The sequence below is a fragment of the Anas platyrhynchos genome, chromosome 3, assembly GCF_047663525.1.
Source record: "Anas platyrhynchos isolate ZD024472 breed Pekin duck chromosome 3, IASCAAS_PekinDuck_T2T, whole genome shotgun sequence".
In the NCBI taxonomy this organism is placed as follows: Eukaryota; Metazoa; Chordata; class Aves; order Anseriformes; family Anatidae; genus Anas; species Anas platyrhynchos.
The window spans coordinates 24863797-24882178 of record NC_092589.1 but is presented as its reverse complement, the minus strand read 5'-3'; the positions used below and the strand labels follow the sequence as shown (position 1 = coordinate 24882178).

Here is an 18382-nt window from a genome sequence, read left to right as displayed (position 1 = left end):
GGGTGTTCAAGGAAAGGTTGGACGGGGTGTTTGGGGACATGGTTTAGGGGGTGATATTGGTGGTACGGAGATGGTTGGACCAGGTATCTTGGAGGGCTTTTCCAACCTTAATGTATCTATGATGTTTTAGGAACTTCATTGACAAACTGCTCTGTAAGAACTAAACTCAATGTAATCTGCACCTGCATCTATTTTTCTTATTACACTTAACTGTGAGCAGTTTGACTACAAAGATTACTTTATGTAGAAGTTAAACGACTATTGCTTGGAATTTTAGTTGTCCATAAACCCATTGATATTCAAATAACCAACAGCAGTGATAACAACAACAGAAGTTACCACAAAGAAAGTACGACCTTATTCATGACACTAACAGATATCTCAAGGCTCATGTTGACTCACTTAAAATTTATTGATAATAATAAAAAAGGCCAATACATGCAAGCTGCTAAAAGTCACAGGTGCAGCTGTGAAAACAGGGGAAATGTGATCCCCACTTGAAGATGGTATGATCTAAAGTAATGGACAAAGCACAGGATCTGTAAAACGTAACAGCAAATGGTTTTGTTTGCATGCATTTTTAATCTGTGTATGTTAAAATATGAAATAGAAGTAAAAAAGGAGGTAAGTTAACTCACAGCTTTTCTCTGCTTAGCCACATGATCTAATTTTGTAGTCTTTCTGAGGACTGCTGCAGCATAAACAGATATCTAAATTTCATCATGGCACTTTGGCCTGGCAAGGGACGTTTAGAAAAAGTTTTACTTTTTGTTCACTGACTCCTTCATATTAGGCCGGGAAGTACTTTTGTGCTATCAGTACCAAGACCGAGTGCAAAGTTGCCAAGATCATGCGTGTTTCACTCAGCTGCACTCTAAACACTGTATGTAATGTTTCTGCAAATTTTCTCTTACAGTTGTATTTCCAGGTTTAGCACTGCTATCCGTCATTGCACCAAGGGCCTTCTCATCCATTGGAATGATACTGATAAAAGTGTGAACGTCTGCTGGTAAGAAAGGTGATAGCTGGAGGAGAGGGAGAATATGATCGTTCTGGTGGTTGATCATTGAGGCATATTTACTGCACTGTGGGTTTCTGAAGTCACGAGTTTTGGAGGGAAAATTGATAAAAGATTCCAGATTTATAAACTAAATGGACCTATCAGACAAACATGGCTTAAATAGCTGGGAAAGATATTAAATGGGAGTTTTAGAAAATTTAGTTGCCCAAGCATCTTCAAGTGCAAATATTTGTTTATTTATGTATTTACTATGTAATCACGGAGTCTTTCTTTGGTTAAGGCAGTCCACATAACAAATCCAGATTTTTTAGGTCTTCAGCAAGCGAACAGTATCTGTACCTGGCATTTTCTCTTCAGAAGACAGAGAGGTCCAGTACCTAGCACGTCTTCAGCCAGCACAAGGCTAGAACAGAAATCGCGGAGTGTTTAGTTACACATAAACCAAACCTGGCAGCGCATCCCTGCTGAACCAGGAAGATGTGATGCAGTCAGCACGCCTCTGCAACAGCAGAGAGCACGTGGACAACAGGGTTGGTCCAGATACAGCATAAAGCAGTGCAGGAATGGAACTGCAGAGTATCAGAATAGCTCACAACTAGTGGGCAAATCACTATAAAGTATCCCAAACTAAATTTACTGGTGAACGTATGAATGATCCATCACTGTAATTGATCAGTTACGTTTTTAAAACCATCAGGATTACCAACAAATTGGGTAGTCTTCTCTGTTCTGAAGATGGATTTTACAGCTCCCATGCCATACTGTTTTCAAGAAGCCCTTAACGTACAAAATTCCCTAGGTAATCTAAGCACTCGCCATAGTTAACTCTTGGAAGATTGCAGTAAGAGCAACTAAGTTCTGTTCAATGCAGACTTAACTTTCACATTAAGAAATTATGAAAAGACATCCTCATAACATTAATAAACTTCTGTGATTAAATTAATGTGCTATGCTAAGAGTGTTAGAAATTTAAGGAGTTACTATTTCTGTCTGGTCATTAATCTGAGAAATTTATTTTGTTAAGTAGGTAGTGTCTTTCTTCCTTCAGGGCTTTCACCTATTATATCTATTACCCTTTGTTCAGAAGGTGATAGTATTTCTGTATTTACATATTCACAGAAAAATCACAGGTTGTTCAATTTGGGGAGCAAGATATGATTGCGAACGGCTTTTCCCTCAAAAAAGGATCACTGTGCAGCTTCTAGTCTTCTGATAGCATTTTCACCATGTTCATTAGATACCCAAACTTCTTTTTTTTTTTAAATAAAAAAAAAAAAAAACTATGAAATGAAAACTTCTAGTTCTTTATTATTACTATTATTATTATTATTATTATTATTTTTAAAAAAGGTCAAAAAGGATGGCCAGCCTCAGTTTTAAGCAATTCTCAGAAACTAACTCCAGAAGACCAGTACTATCACTTTCTCTTTCAACTCTGAGGAGCTGTCTCAGCCCTTGCTCCATGTCATAAAACTTGTTGCACAATCTGATAGTTGGCTGCAAATAAAACAATGTTTTCATGTTACTTCATTAAAACATCTTAGTCTCCCTAGTGAGGGGTTCTTCCTTGATACAATCACTGATAGCTGCTATCACTGCACTTTTGTAGGTTGACATCCTAAACACTGTGAATTTGCACAAAAATCTGCAAAATTGTGATTTAGTTTTACTACAACCTATTTATCAACTTGTTCATATATTGCAAAATGCCTTTTTTTTATTATTATTATTAAATAAGGGAAAAGACAGCATCAGAAGTTCGTGTTCCAGCTATTTTGTCTAAACTATCATTACTTCTGTAGTACTGGTATATACTCCCACCTTTTCAGGACCATCACTGACCTCTCTCCCCCTCCCTGGGAAGTGGAAATGAAATAGGTTGTACACCTTCATTGTGTACTTGATGGCATTTATCAGAGCTTGTTTGTAAGCCTTCCCTCTGTCCGTGAAGTTCAGTGGGCTTGGTTCAGTTTGACTGTATTTGGCAGGGTGCAGAGGAGCAGGATGCACCTGCTGACTTGCAGCACACAGCACTTCCTTGAGCTGAAGGTTCCAACTTGGCACTGTTCACAGAGAATATTTCATGTAACAATAAATACACGGACGTTCTTTCCACCTCAGTTTCCACAGCTAGAGGTTCACAGACATACAAATAAACAGTACTCCCCATTAACCTGAAACTATTTGTATGTTGTGAAGGGAGGAATGTCGTTGCATCTTGTAGAAGTGAATAACGAATCTAAAACTGAAGTATATTAAGATAGGTACAAATAAGTCTTTTCAATAAATGTACTTCACAGGTTTATACTTGTTTAGAAGTATTTAACCACAAACATCATCTGGTAATTAGACTATTACATGAATTTGTCATTATGAAAGACCATTAAGTGAATTTGTACCGAGTGACACAAAGTAATTACAGCTCTTACGCTGACCTTTAGAATCATTCAAAATTACGATTTAAAAGAAGTATATGCCATTATTTTAAAACTGCACAGCTGATACCTCTCTTCAAAAGACCTATAACAGTAAAAAAATTAAGAGCCATGGAAGACCACTAATAGCAAGTCAGCCTTTTAACAGTTCAACTTCTCCCCCAGATAACCTTGTACCATTTGCTCCACGCTTTTCTTAAGAAACATACCTTCTTAAAAGCCTCAATCTGGCAAACAAGTTTATTTGAAAATCAAATGTCTGCTAAAAAAAATTAGGCATTTGCAGTGTTACTTCTGATATGAGTTAGTATGTTCCAGAAGCAAAAGCTGTAGCTTCCGTTTCAGGAAAAAAATGACAGTTCTACAGATCCAGAACATTTGATCAGAAGATTTCTGATTTGTTTGGTGATTTTAGTATAACTACTGTGTTATGCTGACAGCTACACAAACCGTAAGAAAAACCTGCACTGGTTATAGTATTAGCATAGTATTTTCTCTGGTTATAGTATTAGGCTTTTGAACAGCCATAAAAGCAGCATCTGTGCTTTTCATTGCCACATCAAGGTGAATTCAGTACCACCTAAGCCCAAACCAGCAGCTGATTTAAAAAAAAAAAAAAAAAACATAAGTCAAATGATAAAGCTACATAGTTTAGTACAATAAAACAAAAACAAGGACAATGGTATTTGTATAAGATTCCAAAAATATACAGATGGGAAAAGAAATCACTGTACACAACTCTGAGGTTGTTAAAGTGACCAGAGAGACTGAACAGTGCAAGACATGCTTTTCCAGTTACAAGCTCAAAACAGAAGTGCAAAAGAAATTAAAGCTTTGTCTGAAGTGATTTACCTTTTAGGATGAAGAAAGCTAGAATATTGTCATCAGTATTACAGAGGAAATCTCCACCCCACCCCACCCCGAACACATACACACAAAATAGTTTAACTTTTTCCATAATACAGCATTTCATTCAAATTATGTCCCCCTGAGTTTGGTTATTGTAGGGACAATGTGTCTAATATTTATTTAGATGTTGGCCTATGAATCAAGCGATGCATAGGCAGCTTCTCAATTCTCCAGCTTTGGCTAGCAACACCTGCAATTTACAGGCAGTGAAAGTGGCAGACAGCCTGGGTTCAAGTCCTCCTGCAACTAGCTTCGTAAGACAACCTCATTTGAAGAAAGCAGTTGTGCTGAAAGCTGATGCTAAGTTATGGCTGAGGAACAAAGAAATTGCTTTGTAGGTCTCTGTACTCTCTCCCAGAATTTAGAACAATTTCAGGCAAGAGCTTTTATCAGGCTAAGCTGTACATGCATCTATCCATGCAAACGTAGAATATGGCTCCCAGGACCTAAGAATTACTAGGGTGTGCGCACATGAAGACTGGATAGAAGGCCCTTCCTTGTTAAGTTTACAAAAATATATAGCCAGTACTGTAGCTTAAGAAGTCAGTTTTACTCATTACAGAGATCCCAAAAAAGTATTAACTGCTTTTCAGACATTCCAGACAAGGTCACTTGTAACAAAAAAGGTCAAGTTCTCTAAAACAGGATTTTAAAAGCGGGTCTTTTCTTCAAGTGAACAGGACATCTGTTTTTAAGCTTAACTTTTTTGTCAGTTAAGACTGAATTTATTTAAGAGTTTATGTGAACATATGCATAAACACAAATAAGTTTACTTTAAACACATCTGCACAGAAAAAAAAAAAAATTAACCCTTCAAAATGTAACAGAGCAGGTCTGGTTAGTATGTATCTATTGCAAATCTTAAAGATCCTGTGCATTAGGCCCACCCATACAGGAAGCAGGGGAAAAGTCTTAATGAAAGAAAATTACTGTTCAAGTCTAAGTGGTGTTTTGAAGAGCCAGCAGCCTAAGGGACACCATGAAACTAGTCACAGTATCCACACAAGCAGAGCTGCTTGGGCTACTGAAGCAGTGTATCCTCCTGAAGGTGTCATTTCCTCCCAAGTTATTTTCTGTTTCGAAGGCGTTTAGATTTCCTAGGACAGTCTGTGGATTCAACCGCCTTCCTCCTTTTTCTAGGAGATTGTTCGTTTGAGCCAGAGCCTGAAGAACTTCCTACTGCGCTCTCCATCACCTCTCGCAGCTTGCGTTCAAGCTCAGCCAGTCGGGCGTTCTGTTCGCCTATGATTTGTGTTTGCTCTAGCAGTTTCTGATCTTGATCTTGGAGTTGTTTCTGTTGCTCTTGCACTTTGGTGCGAAGCTCTGAGATTTCCCGCTTGAGCACTGTCACGCCCGCACCGTTGGCTTTTACTTGCTGCTGGAGTTTGGTGACTTCTTGTCTCGAAGGGTTCTGCTTGGAGAACAGCTGCATGGTTGTTAGTGCTGCTGAGGGCCCTGGAACTGCAGAGAAAGTTGGGATTAAAAAAAATAATAATAATAAAAAAAAAGAAAACTTGGAACACAAAAAATGAGAACTGGGACACAGTTTCTGCTTTTCTCTTAAAAATGGGTGGTGCTGGGTTCTGGGAGGGGGGACGCTGGGTTCTAGACAAAAGTATGAATTGTGTCCCAGTTTGTATGTGTCCATATTTTCTTTATCTCTACACCCCAAATAGGAATCTGAATATTGTCTGGAAGTTAGGTGAACATGTAAACTGACTTACAGCTACTTAAGTGTCTAATGAGAGCATATGGTATTTCAGGGCCCAACTACTTTAATATAAAATACTTAGAAAATGAATGATAAGTTGTTTTCAGTACTACTGAAAATCTAAATATTACTCCCCTCCCCCCTCTTTTTGCTGTGTCAAAAATGATAGAGGGATTATGCTCTCAGCTAGACTTAGGGTCACAAATGTTATGTCAAAAACCCACAGCAACATGGCCATAAATTAAGTGTATTGCAGAACTGCTATATTAAGTATTTCAGTAAAGCAGTACAATTCTGCTCTCATAGTTGTATACAGCTAAAATATAAAAAATTGTGTTTCAGGCTTTAACAAGGTATTTCAGTTTTACCTTTGTTCAGGAAGGGGAATTTTTTCCCCACATTGCTGTATGCTTATTCTTCCTAAACCCTAAAATTATATGGGGTTTTGAGCTTGGGCTTGTTGTTTTTGGTAAAATTCCTGCAAATCAAGGACACTGACAGCTGCTGCATCATTTCTTTCATTTTTTTTCCTGTCATAAATTGGATTGATCACTTTTTCTATCATTTTCCTCTTCTATCAGTGCAGTACAAGTAAGATACAACTTTCAAGCACTACGAAGACAGAACAATCTGGAACAGCCTTAAACAGGCATCCTCCTCCTCTTTTTTCTTTACGATGACAGCATAGTTTTGGTTAGTTGACACTAAAGGGTTGCCATTAGGTAGATTATTTCTTCCCTCAACCCAAGGTAGGCATGTTTATGCCACATAAAGCCTTGGGTTTGGAGAACCAATTGATACAGGTTTGGGGCACTGCTCCCACAGCTGAGAGACTCAGTGAAACTGAGATATAATTAAGAGGATTTAATTAAGAGGTGGTATACACAATTATGGCTAAAAGGATTGACAGAACATACCAGAAACAACAAGCAGCTCCTACAGTTAGGCCTATCATTTTTGCTTAGGGTCTATTTATTTATTAAGTTATCTTTTCAGAGAATTTACTTCACAGTTCCTAAGGTTACCCAACAGTGTGGGACAAACTTCAGTAAAGGGAAAACACTGCAGTTCTACTAAACTTTTGCTTCTGGCCATTAGATGGGATAACTATGTTAAACTTTGTTTGACAAAAGTTACAGAAATTCTGACAGGTCATATAAAGAAACAGCTTATTTATTTATAGACTTATCTTAATTGCCTTTTCAGCATTATTCACAAGTGTTTTGCTTGTTAGTATATGCCTTAGTGCCCTGGCAAAGTGGAAAAAAAGCACATACAAGTATGTTCTAGCTCTGTATGCACTATAACATCTTAGGCTAATTTGCTGATCATACTAAATATAAAAGGCATCTTGAGTTGCTATCTCATGTGCCAAATATCAACCAAGTGCAATAAGAAAGTCTCATTCATTGGTGGCACAAAAGCGTTTGTTTAACGCATACACACTATGCATAATTATAACATACATTCAAGTGACCGTTCTTTTGGTAATACAAAGCCTCCTTAAATTACAAAGCAAATGAATTTCACAGTTGGCATTCTTAAGAAACAAGTATCATTAATACTTATGTGATAAAGCTCACTTATTTAAGGGATGGAGCTTTAAAAAGACAGTGCTGTGAGTTTTTGCATATACACACACCAAAAAAAAAAAAAAAACCAACAAACAAAACACACACAAAAACACCTCAACTACACATTGGAATTAATACCTGGGGCAGCTCCTATAAGACGTCCTGATACATCTGACCCAGGCAGCTTCCTTTTCAGTATTGGAACAATCTTCTCATCAAAATATTCCATAGCCATGGAAGAAATGTCCCTTAGTTCCTGGAGAACTTCATGAGCTCTCTGAGGAGCTCTTGTAGAGTTTACGTATCTTAGCACACGGTAAATTTCATCTATTACCTAAAACATTTAAGAATATTTATTTTTTTCTGATAAAAGGAAGATTATTTCACATCTTTCTAAGAGTGTTGGCATATTCAGGCATATTCCAGTTCCAGGACCTTCTGCAGCACCAACAGCAATGCAAAATCAAATATGCTATTTGTATCATACTTTACTACATAACTGTTACTCTTGCATATCACGATGTACTTAATTTCAAAACACTGATAAAGAACTAAAGTCCTGTTTGTGATACACCAGAGAAACCATGCACTTGAGATATCACAACTCTCTTCAAATTCATGAAATAACACGTTGTGTGTGAAATTGTTTTACTGCATCCATACTTGAGTTTTATGTGCTCAGTAGAGCATAATGATTTATTTTTGGATAAGCAAGATACTGGAAGCCACGCAACAGAGCAGTCATTCCCACAGCCAATCGTGAGACATATAAAACATATGAATGGAATAGCAGTAATTATAGTCATGTCGGTCTGAAGAGCTCTATATATTTACATGAATTCAGCTGCACGATCCCAAAACATTGCAAATTCAGATTACATGCACAATGTATTAATTTATTAAATAACAATCCACAACTAGCAGAGACCATAAGCACCTTCTTTATATGCTTGAAAAGCAAGCCTGTTGTTTAGGAGAGATGAAAGTTGCCTTGCTGATCTAATGAATTATAGTCTAAGGATGTCCAGATAGGAGTGCTGCCTTCTTAGTACAGAAACTACTGAGCCAGGTATTTTGCACATGATTAAGAACGGCTTAAGATCATAAGAATTTAGAATCATCGTTAAGACAACACAGCTGGATCTTGTGTTTTAATAAAGGAAGCTTAGCTAAAAAGTTGCAAAACCTAGATATGACTGAAATGTGCCATCATGCAACAAGCTTACGAAAGACTTCTCTAATTTTATCTACCTTTTATTCACCAGAATATTCACATGTTCTAACACAAATTAACATCCTGAAAGTTTTGTATTCCTCTTTCAAATGGAAATTTCCTGAGGGAAACAGGACAGGTTGGGGAAACCACACACATCAAGTAAACACTAAGCCTTGAATAGGCTTGACCAAAACATGATTTTCTGGTGAATTGATAACTGTGCAGAGAAAGCAGCAGCATCAGGCTTGTATACCAAGTAAATAATTTATAAAAATCTCTTTAGCTGTTACATCAGAATATGAACAAGGCCTTTATGACTCAGTGCCCAGAATGAAAACAGCTGGTAAGCTCATTTGGCACAGCTCCTGCACACCCCAGGTCTAGCTTGAGCATCGCCTTTCTGTCTATCCCTCAAAAAAGTAGGGCTAGTATTTCTTTTATGTGTTCTATTAAGAATGTGAGTACCAAGACCTTAAGTTTATTTGACTTTTATTAAATTACAGTGTTTTTAAATATATATACATACGGTATATATAAATGTAAATAAATGTAAATATAATAAACTAATCATTTTAGTATCAAAGCAACAACTGTGTGTAGAAATCATTACCTCTTCAAGATTAAAAAAAAAAATCATGCAGATAGCCTATCCCGCTTACTGAATGCAGCAATGCCTGCCATGCTTCATCTCAACCCAACAGCTAACTCGCATTTGTCCCAGTGCGATTCAGTTTTCTTCCCTTTAAAAATTTATATCAACAGATCCTAACCTCACATAGAAAGATCAATGAATCGAACATCAGGCTTATGTTCACAGATCTCGTTTCAACCCTAGGCTGTAACAGCCTTCCTCAGATCATGATTTTGTCAGTTTCCTTCTGTATACCTTCATTTTCACAGCTTATAAAATAGTGGTATCACTGCCATACATCTCATTTGGATAATTTATACTTTCTGTTGGGGTAGCAGTCTGAAACACCAGAATTGTTTAGTAGTAATATTATTTAACAAAGTTTATCTACACTTAAAACTTTTATTCCATCTAATGTACAGACACTCATTCATTATCACAATGAACAGAGTTTCTGCATACTATGTATCTTAATTTAATTAACCTGAAGTGCTCAGACCCTTAAGAAAGGTCCTTGCAGTCTTCTTCATTGACCAAGTCCCTAGTGTATACATGGTCTAAGGTATTACATCCTCTGATGACCTAGCCTCCAACTGTTTTGTACAGTTAAAATTCAGAATTAAATCCTATGTATCCTGGTTTCTCATAAAAATCCTAAGGGAAAATATAAATCAAGTTCAAAATAGTACTGAGACAGTCTGGTTCTTTCATTTCAGACTGACTGCTATAGCAGAGTATCGGCTTGTGTGTTTTAAGTATGAGAAACAGTTTTAGTATGAACATACATTATACAACATGGGACAGCCGGGACAAATTTAAGTTACATGATCATGTTTTGTAAAAACATAAACATTCACATAATTTAGTCTACATTTTACCTTTCCAGGTATGAAGCAGCAGAGATTGGAATCCACATACTTCATGAAAGTCATATTTAACAGAGAAAGTCGTGTTTCTACAGCAGCAAGGATGTCTGCATGACGAGCTAATGAATGGTTTCTTCTTTCTGACTCCCGTCTAGAAGACAGACCATTAAGTGAGAGTAATTTAACAGTGAGTCAACAAAATAAAACTCTAACACTCATTTATCCTTAAAACCCTTTAGAGGCTTGAAAACAACCACTAACATTGTTCTGTCTGCATAGGAAAAAAAGTGATATAGATTAAAAATCAGCTAGTAATTATTTAGTACACTTTTTTTAAGACAGTATTTTCTCTAAATAATTACCACATCTTACATGATCCATAAACTCTGTATGTAATTTAGGACCCAAAGAACAGGCTTTCAGCAGTAGACACTGAGTCATGGTGCATATTTTTATCCTGGCATATGCCTACAGTTAGTATCTCAATGTAATACACAAATTTAATACAATATTACTGCTTGTTACAAAATATAAGTTGAGGTACAAGTTTTTGAGAAAGGATCACAACAGTAAGTAGCATTTAGTTTCTTCACCCTGAATGGGAAACCTGACAGGACATAGCAGCAGCAACTGCGCTTATTCTCTGGAAAGAGGAGAAAAGACACTGCCTTAGTGAGAACCTTAAGCTCCCAGTAATGCTCACACATTAACCCCCCTCCCTTTCCCCGGTTTAATCCTTGGCACTGAAGAAACTTGCTTTTTTTAATCAGTCACATACAAATCACCACCAAAGGCAGTTTGTCTTGTAAAAGAATGGCATTTATCCATTCCTAAGAGCCCCTCCTGGCTTTGCCAGAAGGGTTGAGTAATATATAGCCCTTCTTTTCTATGACACATTTTCCAATATTCCAGCTCCTAGGACTGTATACCACAAGTTACGTTCACGCACAACATTATTTTGTTACTAGATATTAGGTTTATGGTGGTTTGGAAAAAAAAAAAAAGGAAAAAACATTCAAATTTTCAAGATATTTAAGCTGAATTAGCCAGCAAGAAATTCCTTTTTAGCATTATGCTGAAAAGAATTTAGCACTCTGAGGTTTAGCTACAGTTTTAACTGGTACATACCTTGGAAGCTGAGCTTTAACTTGCTTTTGACACAAGTTGTGGTATCTCTCCACTTTTAGAAATCCCTGATTCAGCATTCGCTGGCAAACCAAGTCCATTCGTTTACAAACCTGTATTTAAGTAAAACAGAACACACACACAAGACACCCCTTAAGTTTCAAATAATACCACAAGTCACTTTTATCTTATCCATACTTGCTGAGCAGTACAAGATTCTCTTTCTTCCATTTCAAGACACAGAAACTGCAGTGCAGCTTAATGTATCACCATCTCTAACAGTGACCATGATACCCCATAAAGGAGCAGCTCCATTCCACAGTTAATAAACGAATCTTCTGATACTACCTAACAAGTGACAGTAGTCCAAGTTCCACCCGTATATAACTAGACATGATTTCCCTCTGATAATAATCAAAATTGCAAATGCCTGTATCTAGATTCTAACTTGTTCTCCAGAGTGATTTTGATAGATAAAGTTAATATTTTGTTGTCTCAAAAAGATGCCTTAAAACCAATAAAGTCTGTTTTTTCCTTCAACATTTAGCACTTAGGTTTTGGAGACAGGCAAAATTAAAGAGTTAAGCACTACAGTGCACATGAAGCAAGACTCCGTTTTGTATACAAGTCCTCTCTATTTAAGAGATTCCCTTATTGGCTATGTTGCATACTGATAGCCTCATTTTTTTCACAGCTTTAGGGAGAAAGGGCATTAATAGCTGCAGATGGCATAACCAGCTACTACATTTAAACCTTAAAAAGTAACCAGTCACGAGACAAAGCCGATGTGTACAAAAGTCTGAAGTATTTGCAATTCACAGCTCTGATGATGCAAGAGATTGGTTAACCAGCTGCCCTTTCAAACTGCTTTTTTTTTTTTTTTTTTTTACATGAAAGTGCACAACTCCAAGTGTGACCCCACTTTCCAACTGAACAGCTTTGCTCTTTTTTTTTTTTTAATTTATTTACACAAACACTCCTTGCTCTCCATCCAGTACTCATTTCATAACTTTGAAATCTACACAGTTTGTATCTTGAGAAAGAAGGTTCTCACTTCTAGAAAAGCCACCGATTATTTTTTGCTTCTATGGAAGGTACTACTTAGAGAAGTTCTGCTTTCTCTTAACCAAAGAGAATTTCTCTAGTCACAGCTAGTCTAAGTTCTCTGAGTAAGCAATGACTCTTCTCAAACACATTTGTCTTTGAGACATTAAGTAACGGTTGTCAGTCTGTCCATGTTCCTTCACATTAGATCTTCCTTGTGAGTAGCTGAAGGAGGATAACCAGTCAGGCTAACTCCAGAGGTAGTCTCAGTATATTCGTCCCCCACATTCACTAGAATTAGCTAAATTATTTCCAGTGGATGAAACATAATGCTAGCCCTTCAACTACAGCAAGGATTAAATTCTCACATTTCTTCTAAGATATTAACTGCATTAGTGATGCTTCGATCTGACACCATTTTAAAGTATAAGACTTCACAGCTTACATTTAGTTCTAATGACATCAAACAACTGAAACAGGAATGAATACTCTCACAAGGGCTACGTTACCTATGCAATTGCTCAGCAGGAAAAAAAAACAAACACAACACACAAGCAATCCTAGATACATTATTAGTGACAAACTTTAGAAGCGCAGAGATATCAATCATGTTTATACTGACATCTGGTGGCAGAAAGTACCTTTTACTGCGTTGAAGCTCTCCCACATCCAAGCGAGCAGGTAAGCTGCCATGGGTAACACAAACTGCACTAGATTTTTAAACATTGCCTTTTCCAATCTACCTCATTTGCTTACACTTCTCAGCATGAAGAATTCTTTGCTCCAGTTTCTGGACACCGCCCGTATTTGTCATATAAACAGACTAGAGCCCTAAGAGACTAAGCAGATACCACCAGAAAACAGAAGCTTTTGCATCTTATTTTACCAGTCACCTCTTAGCTCTCAGCTGGTTCTTGATCGCACCATTTAAAAACACGGCATCTGAAGCTGTAAGAACAATACATTTTTTAGACTGCATAGTTAGCAGTCCTATATAAAGCAGCATTATCACGCTGGTCCAAGACAGCTACAGGCCATGTCAATAGACTGTAAGAAATTACAAAGTTCAAATTTGCTCAATTTGTTTTTGCCAATTTTTGGAATATTTTCTTATTCTAGCCATAAAATTATAACAGTACAAGCTTCCTCAAATGTCAGGTCCAACTAGAATACTGTGTTCAAATTCCAGTGTTAAAAAGTTGTTCCAAGGTCCACACAAAATCCAGAATGAGAATGCAGCTGCTTCTCAGCATGGTGACTTGCATCCAATAACAAGTTCTATAAAAGAACTGATTTTCCACTTTATTTGTGACCAAACTGACACAATCTAGTAGAGGACTACCATCTTCCCTTTCCTCAAGCATGTCCTACTTCTTCCCAGCTTCACTAACAGATGACCACTGCCAAAACAGAAAGCAAAAAAGTAAACTAAATTATTTAGATTCATTACGTGCTGTACTTATTAAGTATTTAGAGGCTACACAGACCCTTATTTCATAATGCCTTCCTAAGTTGAAGAAGGAGTAGAGCAACAAAATGCTAATGACTTCAACAAGAAACCTAAAATAGAAATGCCTGTAAATACAGATTTACTGAAACTGTGTGAAGATTAAAGCTGTGCCGTCCAAAGGATGTCCATCCTCATTTGTGCTCTGCAGAACAGTAATGCGGGTTGGCTGGAGAATTTAAGACACTTACGATGTGTCTCAGAATCCATGATAACCTTATCTTCATAGGAGGAGTTTATAGATTGTTTTTAATCACGGAGTGTTTGTTTTCTGTCATGCTCACTGTAGTAACAGCCTGAATGGAAGTGCTATTTCCAAGCTCAGACTAAGGATTTCGTTATTACCCCACTTTGGAAGCATCCACCTCTCATCCTCTTAGCTGACTGCATCTTTAAAGATAACAAAGCAGCACAAGCCCATTCTACTGTTTCAGGTCAACTGATCAAAGTTCATCGCAGTATCACCACCGTTGTAAACTGTTATATGGTATCCATGCTCAAAACCGATCATCCTTCTCTAGAACGAGCATTTCAAGTGTTTCATCTCAAAATGAGGAGTGTTTCTTCCAAACATGATGTCACCCTATTTAATAGAAAGAAATCACACACATACATTTATCAGTAGAATTCAAAGTGCTTTACAGAAGGCAGTATTGACTCCATTTTACATTTTGCTCCATTTTATTTGGCTAGGTGGAGGCCTAACTTACGTGAATATGGCATAACATGAATAAGGCATAATTCAGTAAAATGATTTGTTCCAGGATGATGCCAAAGCATGAATGAAAACCTACAGCCATTCTCCTATCCACAGCATATAAGGCTTCCTACAGAATAGAGCAAGAGTGTTCCCCTGTCATGCTTATGACCTGAATAACCGTGCATTACTTGCTTTTCTGACCGCCTTCCAATAATCTTGTTGTCTCAGAACTGCTCTGCCATCTCAAAAACATGGTCAAAATTCTAAAGCTTCTGTACAGACATTAAAAAATATTACAGTGAAATAACCATTCAAAAGCTGGAAGGCACGCTGGCTTCCACATCAGCCTGCATACTTGGCTTTACCTCCTCCTGAGCATTACAGCTTCAGCCATAATGATCTTTGGGGCTTCTGCATTCCTCTTATGACAAGAGATCAAAGGAAGTAGGTTAAGTAAATATTCAAAATGTCAGAAAGTAAAATGCTGCTCCTTTGCTTCTCATTCACTTTCTCCGAACAGAAGTTTGATACCTCAAGATTTGCATTAAGGCATAATTTCAGACACGACTGCATTCTGAATACCTACTCGTTTAGTCTCCACTAGTCTAGCTCTACTCCTCTGTTTAACCAGTTAGGTACCTCATTTATGCTTTAAAATGCTGTGACATCAGGCATTGCAGAAGGCATTGTGTTAAGTATAACAGGTGCTTCTTCTTACACGGGCAGGCCCATGCTCTTGCTTTGCCCAATGGTAATCATAAGCAGGAAACATCCTTTACCTCATTCTTCAGTCTCTGAAACAGACTTACATATCCTAAGCCTTAGATTATACACCTCATTGCACTCTACATAAACAATGCAGGTTCTCGTCTCTATTTTAATCTGAAAACTTGCTGGTGTTCTGTCCCCTCCCACCCAGCCAACTCCTTAGTCTAGCGCACGCACTAGCTTCAACACCCATTCAACTCAAAAGACTTTGTTTGCATCTGTCAAGATGATCACTAAGATGATCCACAAAGAGAAGGATTAGGACATCCATTTTCTTCAACGCTGAGCCCCAGAAAATGCATTCAAATTGATCTGTTTAGGGAACCCATGCTTACTGCCAAATATATGTATGATCAAGCTTTATTTAGGTCAATTATGTCCTGGATCACGTCTTCCTACCTTCTCCAAGGTATTTCAACCCCTTGCAATGTGGCATTACATGCAATAAGGAGTCCATTTTGGGGCACACTTTTAACTTGCATGAATTGCCATAAGAACACTTTTAGTTCTGCGTGGCAAACCAGAAGACCTAGCTGATCCAAGTAGACGTGCTTATGAGCCACACTTTTGCCTGGGTCAAAGAAGGGTTTCTTGACAGAAGGTGATTCTTGACATTAGTGCTGATTAGCGAGGGCAAGTGTACATTCATCTCAGAATAATTCTCACATTTTCTGATGTGTCTTAAGGGTAAAATATGGAATGTGATGCAAATTAAGTTTCTTGGCTGTCACTCAAAAATAAAAAGAGGGGAAGATCAACTGAATAGTTTCCTTCGTTTTACATCTAGTATTGTTCCATGTGTGTCTAAGTCGATACTTATCCAGTCTGGTTTTGCCATTTCTAAAGCTTCTGCAAATGACAGTCTTCTTGAACAACGGACTTGTGTTACATGACAGAGGTGTTTCACTTGTTAAGAAGCACAAAGAGTTAAACAGCTCTTTTATCCCTTACACCAGCGTTTTTCCTATTCTGAATTTCCCTGCTGACAAAGCATTGCTTACAAACACTAAGTTAGCCTTGCGAGACGAAAAATCCTCCTACTGACTAGTGACAGTTCTCACAGCTACCATTTATAAAATGCAATGGGAAAACTGCAGTGAACAGTGCCCAGTGTGGCAATACAGACCATACAGCACTAAGCACACCCAAACAGCACACAGACTTCTTGTCATCCAAGCTGTAAAGGCTGCAATCCAAAAAAAGCTGTACTAAGTATTTTTCCACAAATCCCCTACCTACTCTTAGAGAAGAAGCAAAAGCCTTCTGAGATTACTAGGCTGACAGCATGCTAGAAATATTTAGGCACAGCGTGTTAGGCGCAGTCCAAATAAAAACAGAGTTTCTGCTTGAAGAGCTTTCAGTTTAAAGGTAGAGTCAGCTTGCCATGCTTCAGGTTGCTGATCAAGGACAAGCAGAGCCCAATTCTCTGCAGAAATGTGCTTGTAACACTACCTAGTTTAAGCTAATGAGTTCTTAAAATAGCAGCAGCACAGGCAAGTTCACCGAGGGCGACACATGCCCCATGTTAGTTCCATTGCTGTGTTTCCGTTGACGATCTCCTCAGAAATGGAGCAGGGCAGCAGCCGCTCCCGTTATGCTCACATCACGACCAGGGTTTACACGAGGCTCCACGCAGGCTGTTCAAGACTGCTAAACGCCGATCTCCTCGCTGACACGTGAGCTGTTATTTTTTTTGATATGACGATGCTTGCCAGCGCAGGCAGCACCTTTTCTTCGACCCGCCAGCACGGAGGCGAGCAGCAGGCGGCCCCTCGGGCCTGCAGGGCTCCGCTCCGCGCCCCACAGGCGGGGCTGCGCCCCCGGCACCCCTGGGGCCTCCCCCCCCTGAGCAGAAAGAACCCCCCAGGCGGGACGCGAGGCGCTGCCCCCTCCACACCACGCCCCCCGTGATGCCACAAAGCGGCGGGCACCGTAAGAAACTAAAAACCCTCCCGCCTCATCCCGGCCCCTCCACACCCCCGGGCACGGGGCCCGGCCGCCACAGGGCCCCCCCCCCACGGCCCGGCCCCTACCAGGCGGAGCTGGCTGGTCTCGTCGTAGGACAGGAAGCTGAGGATGCTCTCGATGGCCACGATGGGCAGCCCCATCAGCGTGTTGCTCTGCGGGGGCTGCTCCAGCAGCGCCGGGGCCTCGGGAGCCGGCGGGAGCGGGGTCGGGGAGAGCCGCGCCGCGCACAGGGCGCCGCCGTCCCCCTCCGACAGGAGCCGCTCCTCCGCCGCCGCCATCTTGCAGCCCGGCCTGCCTCCGCCGGGGGAGGAGCGCGGGGCTTCCGATGACGCCGCTTCCGCCCGCCCTGCCCGCCCTGCCGCTGAGGGGCGGCAGAGGGCGGTGGGCAGGGGTGGAGGGAGGGGGGCTGTATGCAGCGTCCCGGGGGATCAGGAGGGGAAATGGGGAAAAAAGGCGTGGCCGGGCACTGAGACCCCCCGTGGGGCCGCTGTGGAAGGGGGCCTGTAGTGGCACGGGTGTGGTGGGGGCTGCTGCTTGGAGCTGCCCTGAAGTGATGGGACACGCACCACAAGTGAATAACTGGGAGCAGTCTTAAGCATAGCGTGCCCTGGAAGCAGGACAGCCCGTGTCAGCCAGTGTGGTGGAGGGTAAAAGTACAAATTGTTTGCTTTTAAAGGACAGTTTGATAACGGTGTGTGGAAGCGCTGGGAAATAACACTGTGTGTCTGGTGGGTCCCTCACACCTGGCATGTAACGCAGCCACTGCAGTTGGAGGTGGCACGCTGAGCTCAATAAACCAGCAGCACGACCCTGTTTGTGTTTGTTTTTTGCCCTTGTTAGTCTTGCACCAGTCATAAAGCTACAGGTTTCTGTGTTTTCTTTTTTTTTTTTTTACTCTACAGAGGAA

General features: G+C 39.6%; 1 protein-coding gene across 1 annotated transcript; it reads right to left on the bottom strand.

Annotated features, from left to right (window-relative positions):
* Positions 1 to 4093: 4093 nt before the first annotated feature.
* FBXO28 (F-box protein 28) lies at positions 4094 to 17799 on the bottom strand. The gene is made up of 5 exons (XM_027453067.3): positions 17541 to 17799; positions 11492 to 11601; positions 10376 to 10514; positions 7789 to 7984; positions 4094 to 5826 (listed from the first exon to the last, which is right to left on the bottom strand). The coding sequence occupies exons 1-5, from the start codon at positions 17751 to 17753 to the stop codon at positions 5432 to 5434; spliced, it is 1053 nt and encodes a 350-aa protein (XP_027308868.1). The 5' UTR covers positions 17754 to 17799; the 3' UTR covers positions 4094 to 5431.
* Between the last annotated feature and the right edge of the window lie 583 nt (positions 17800 to 18382).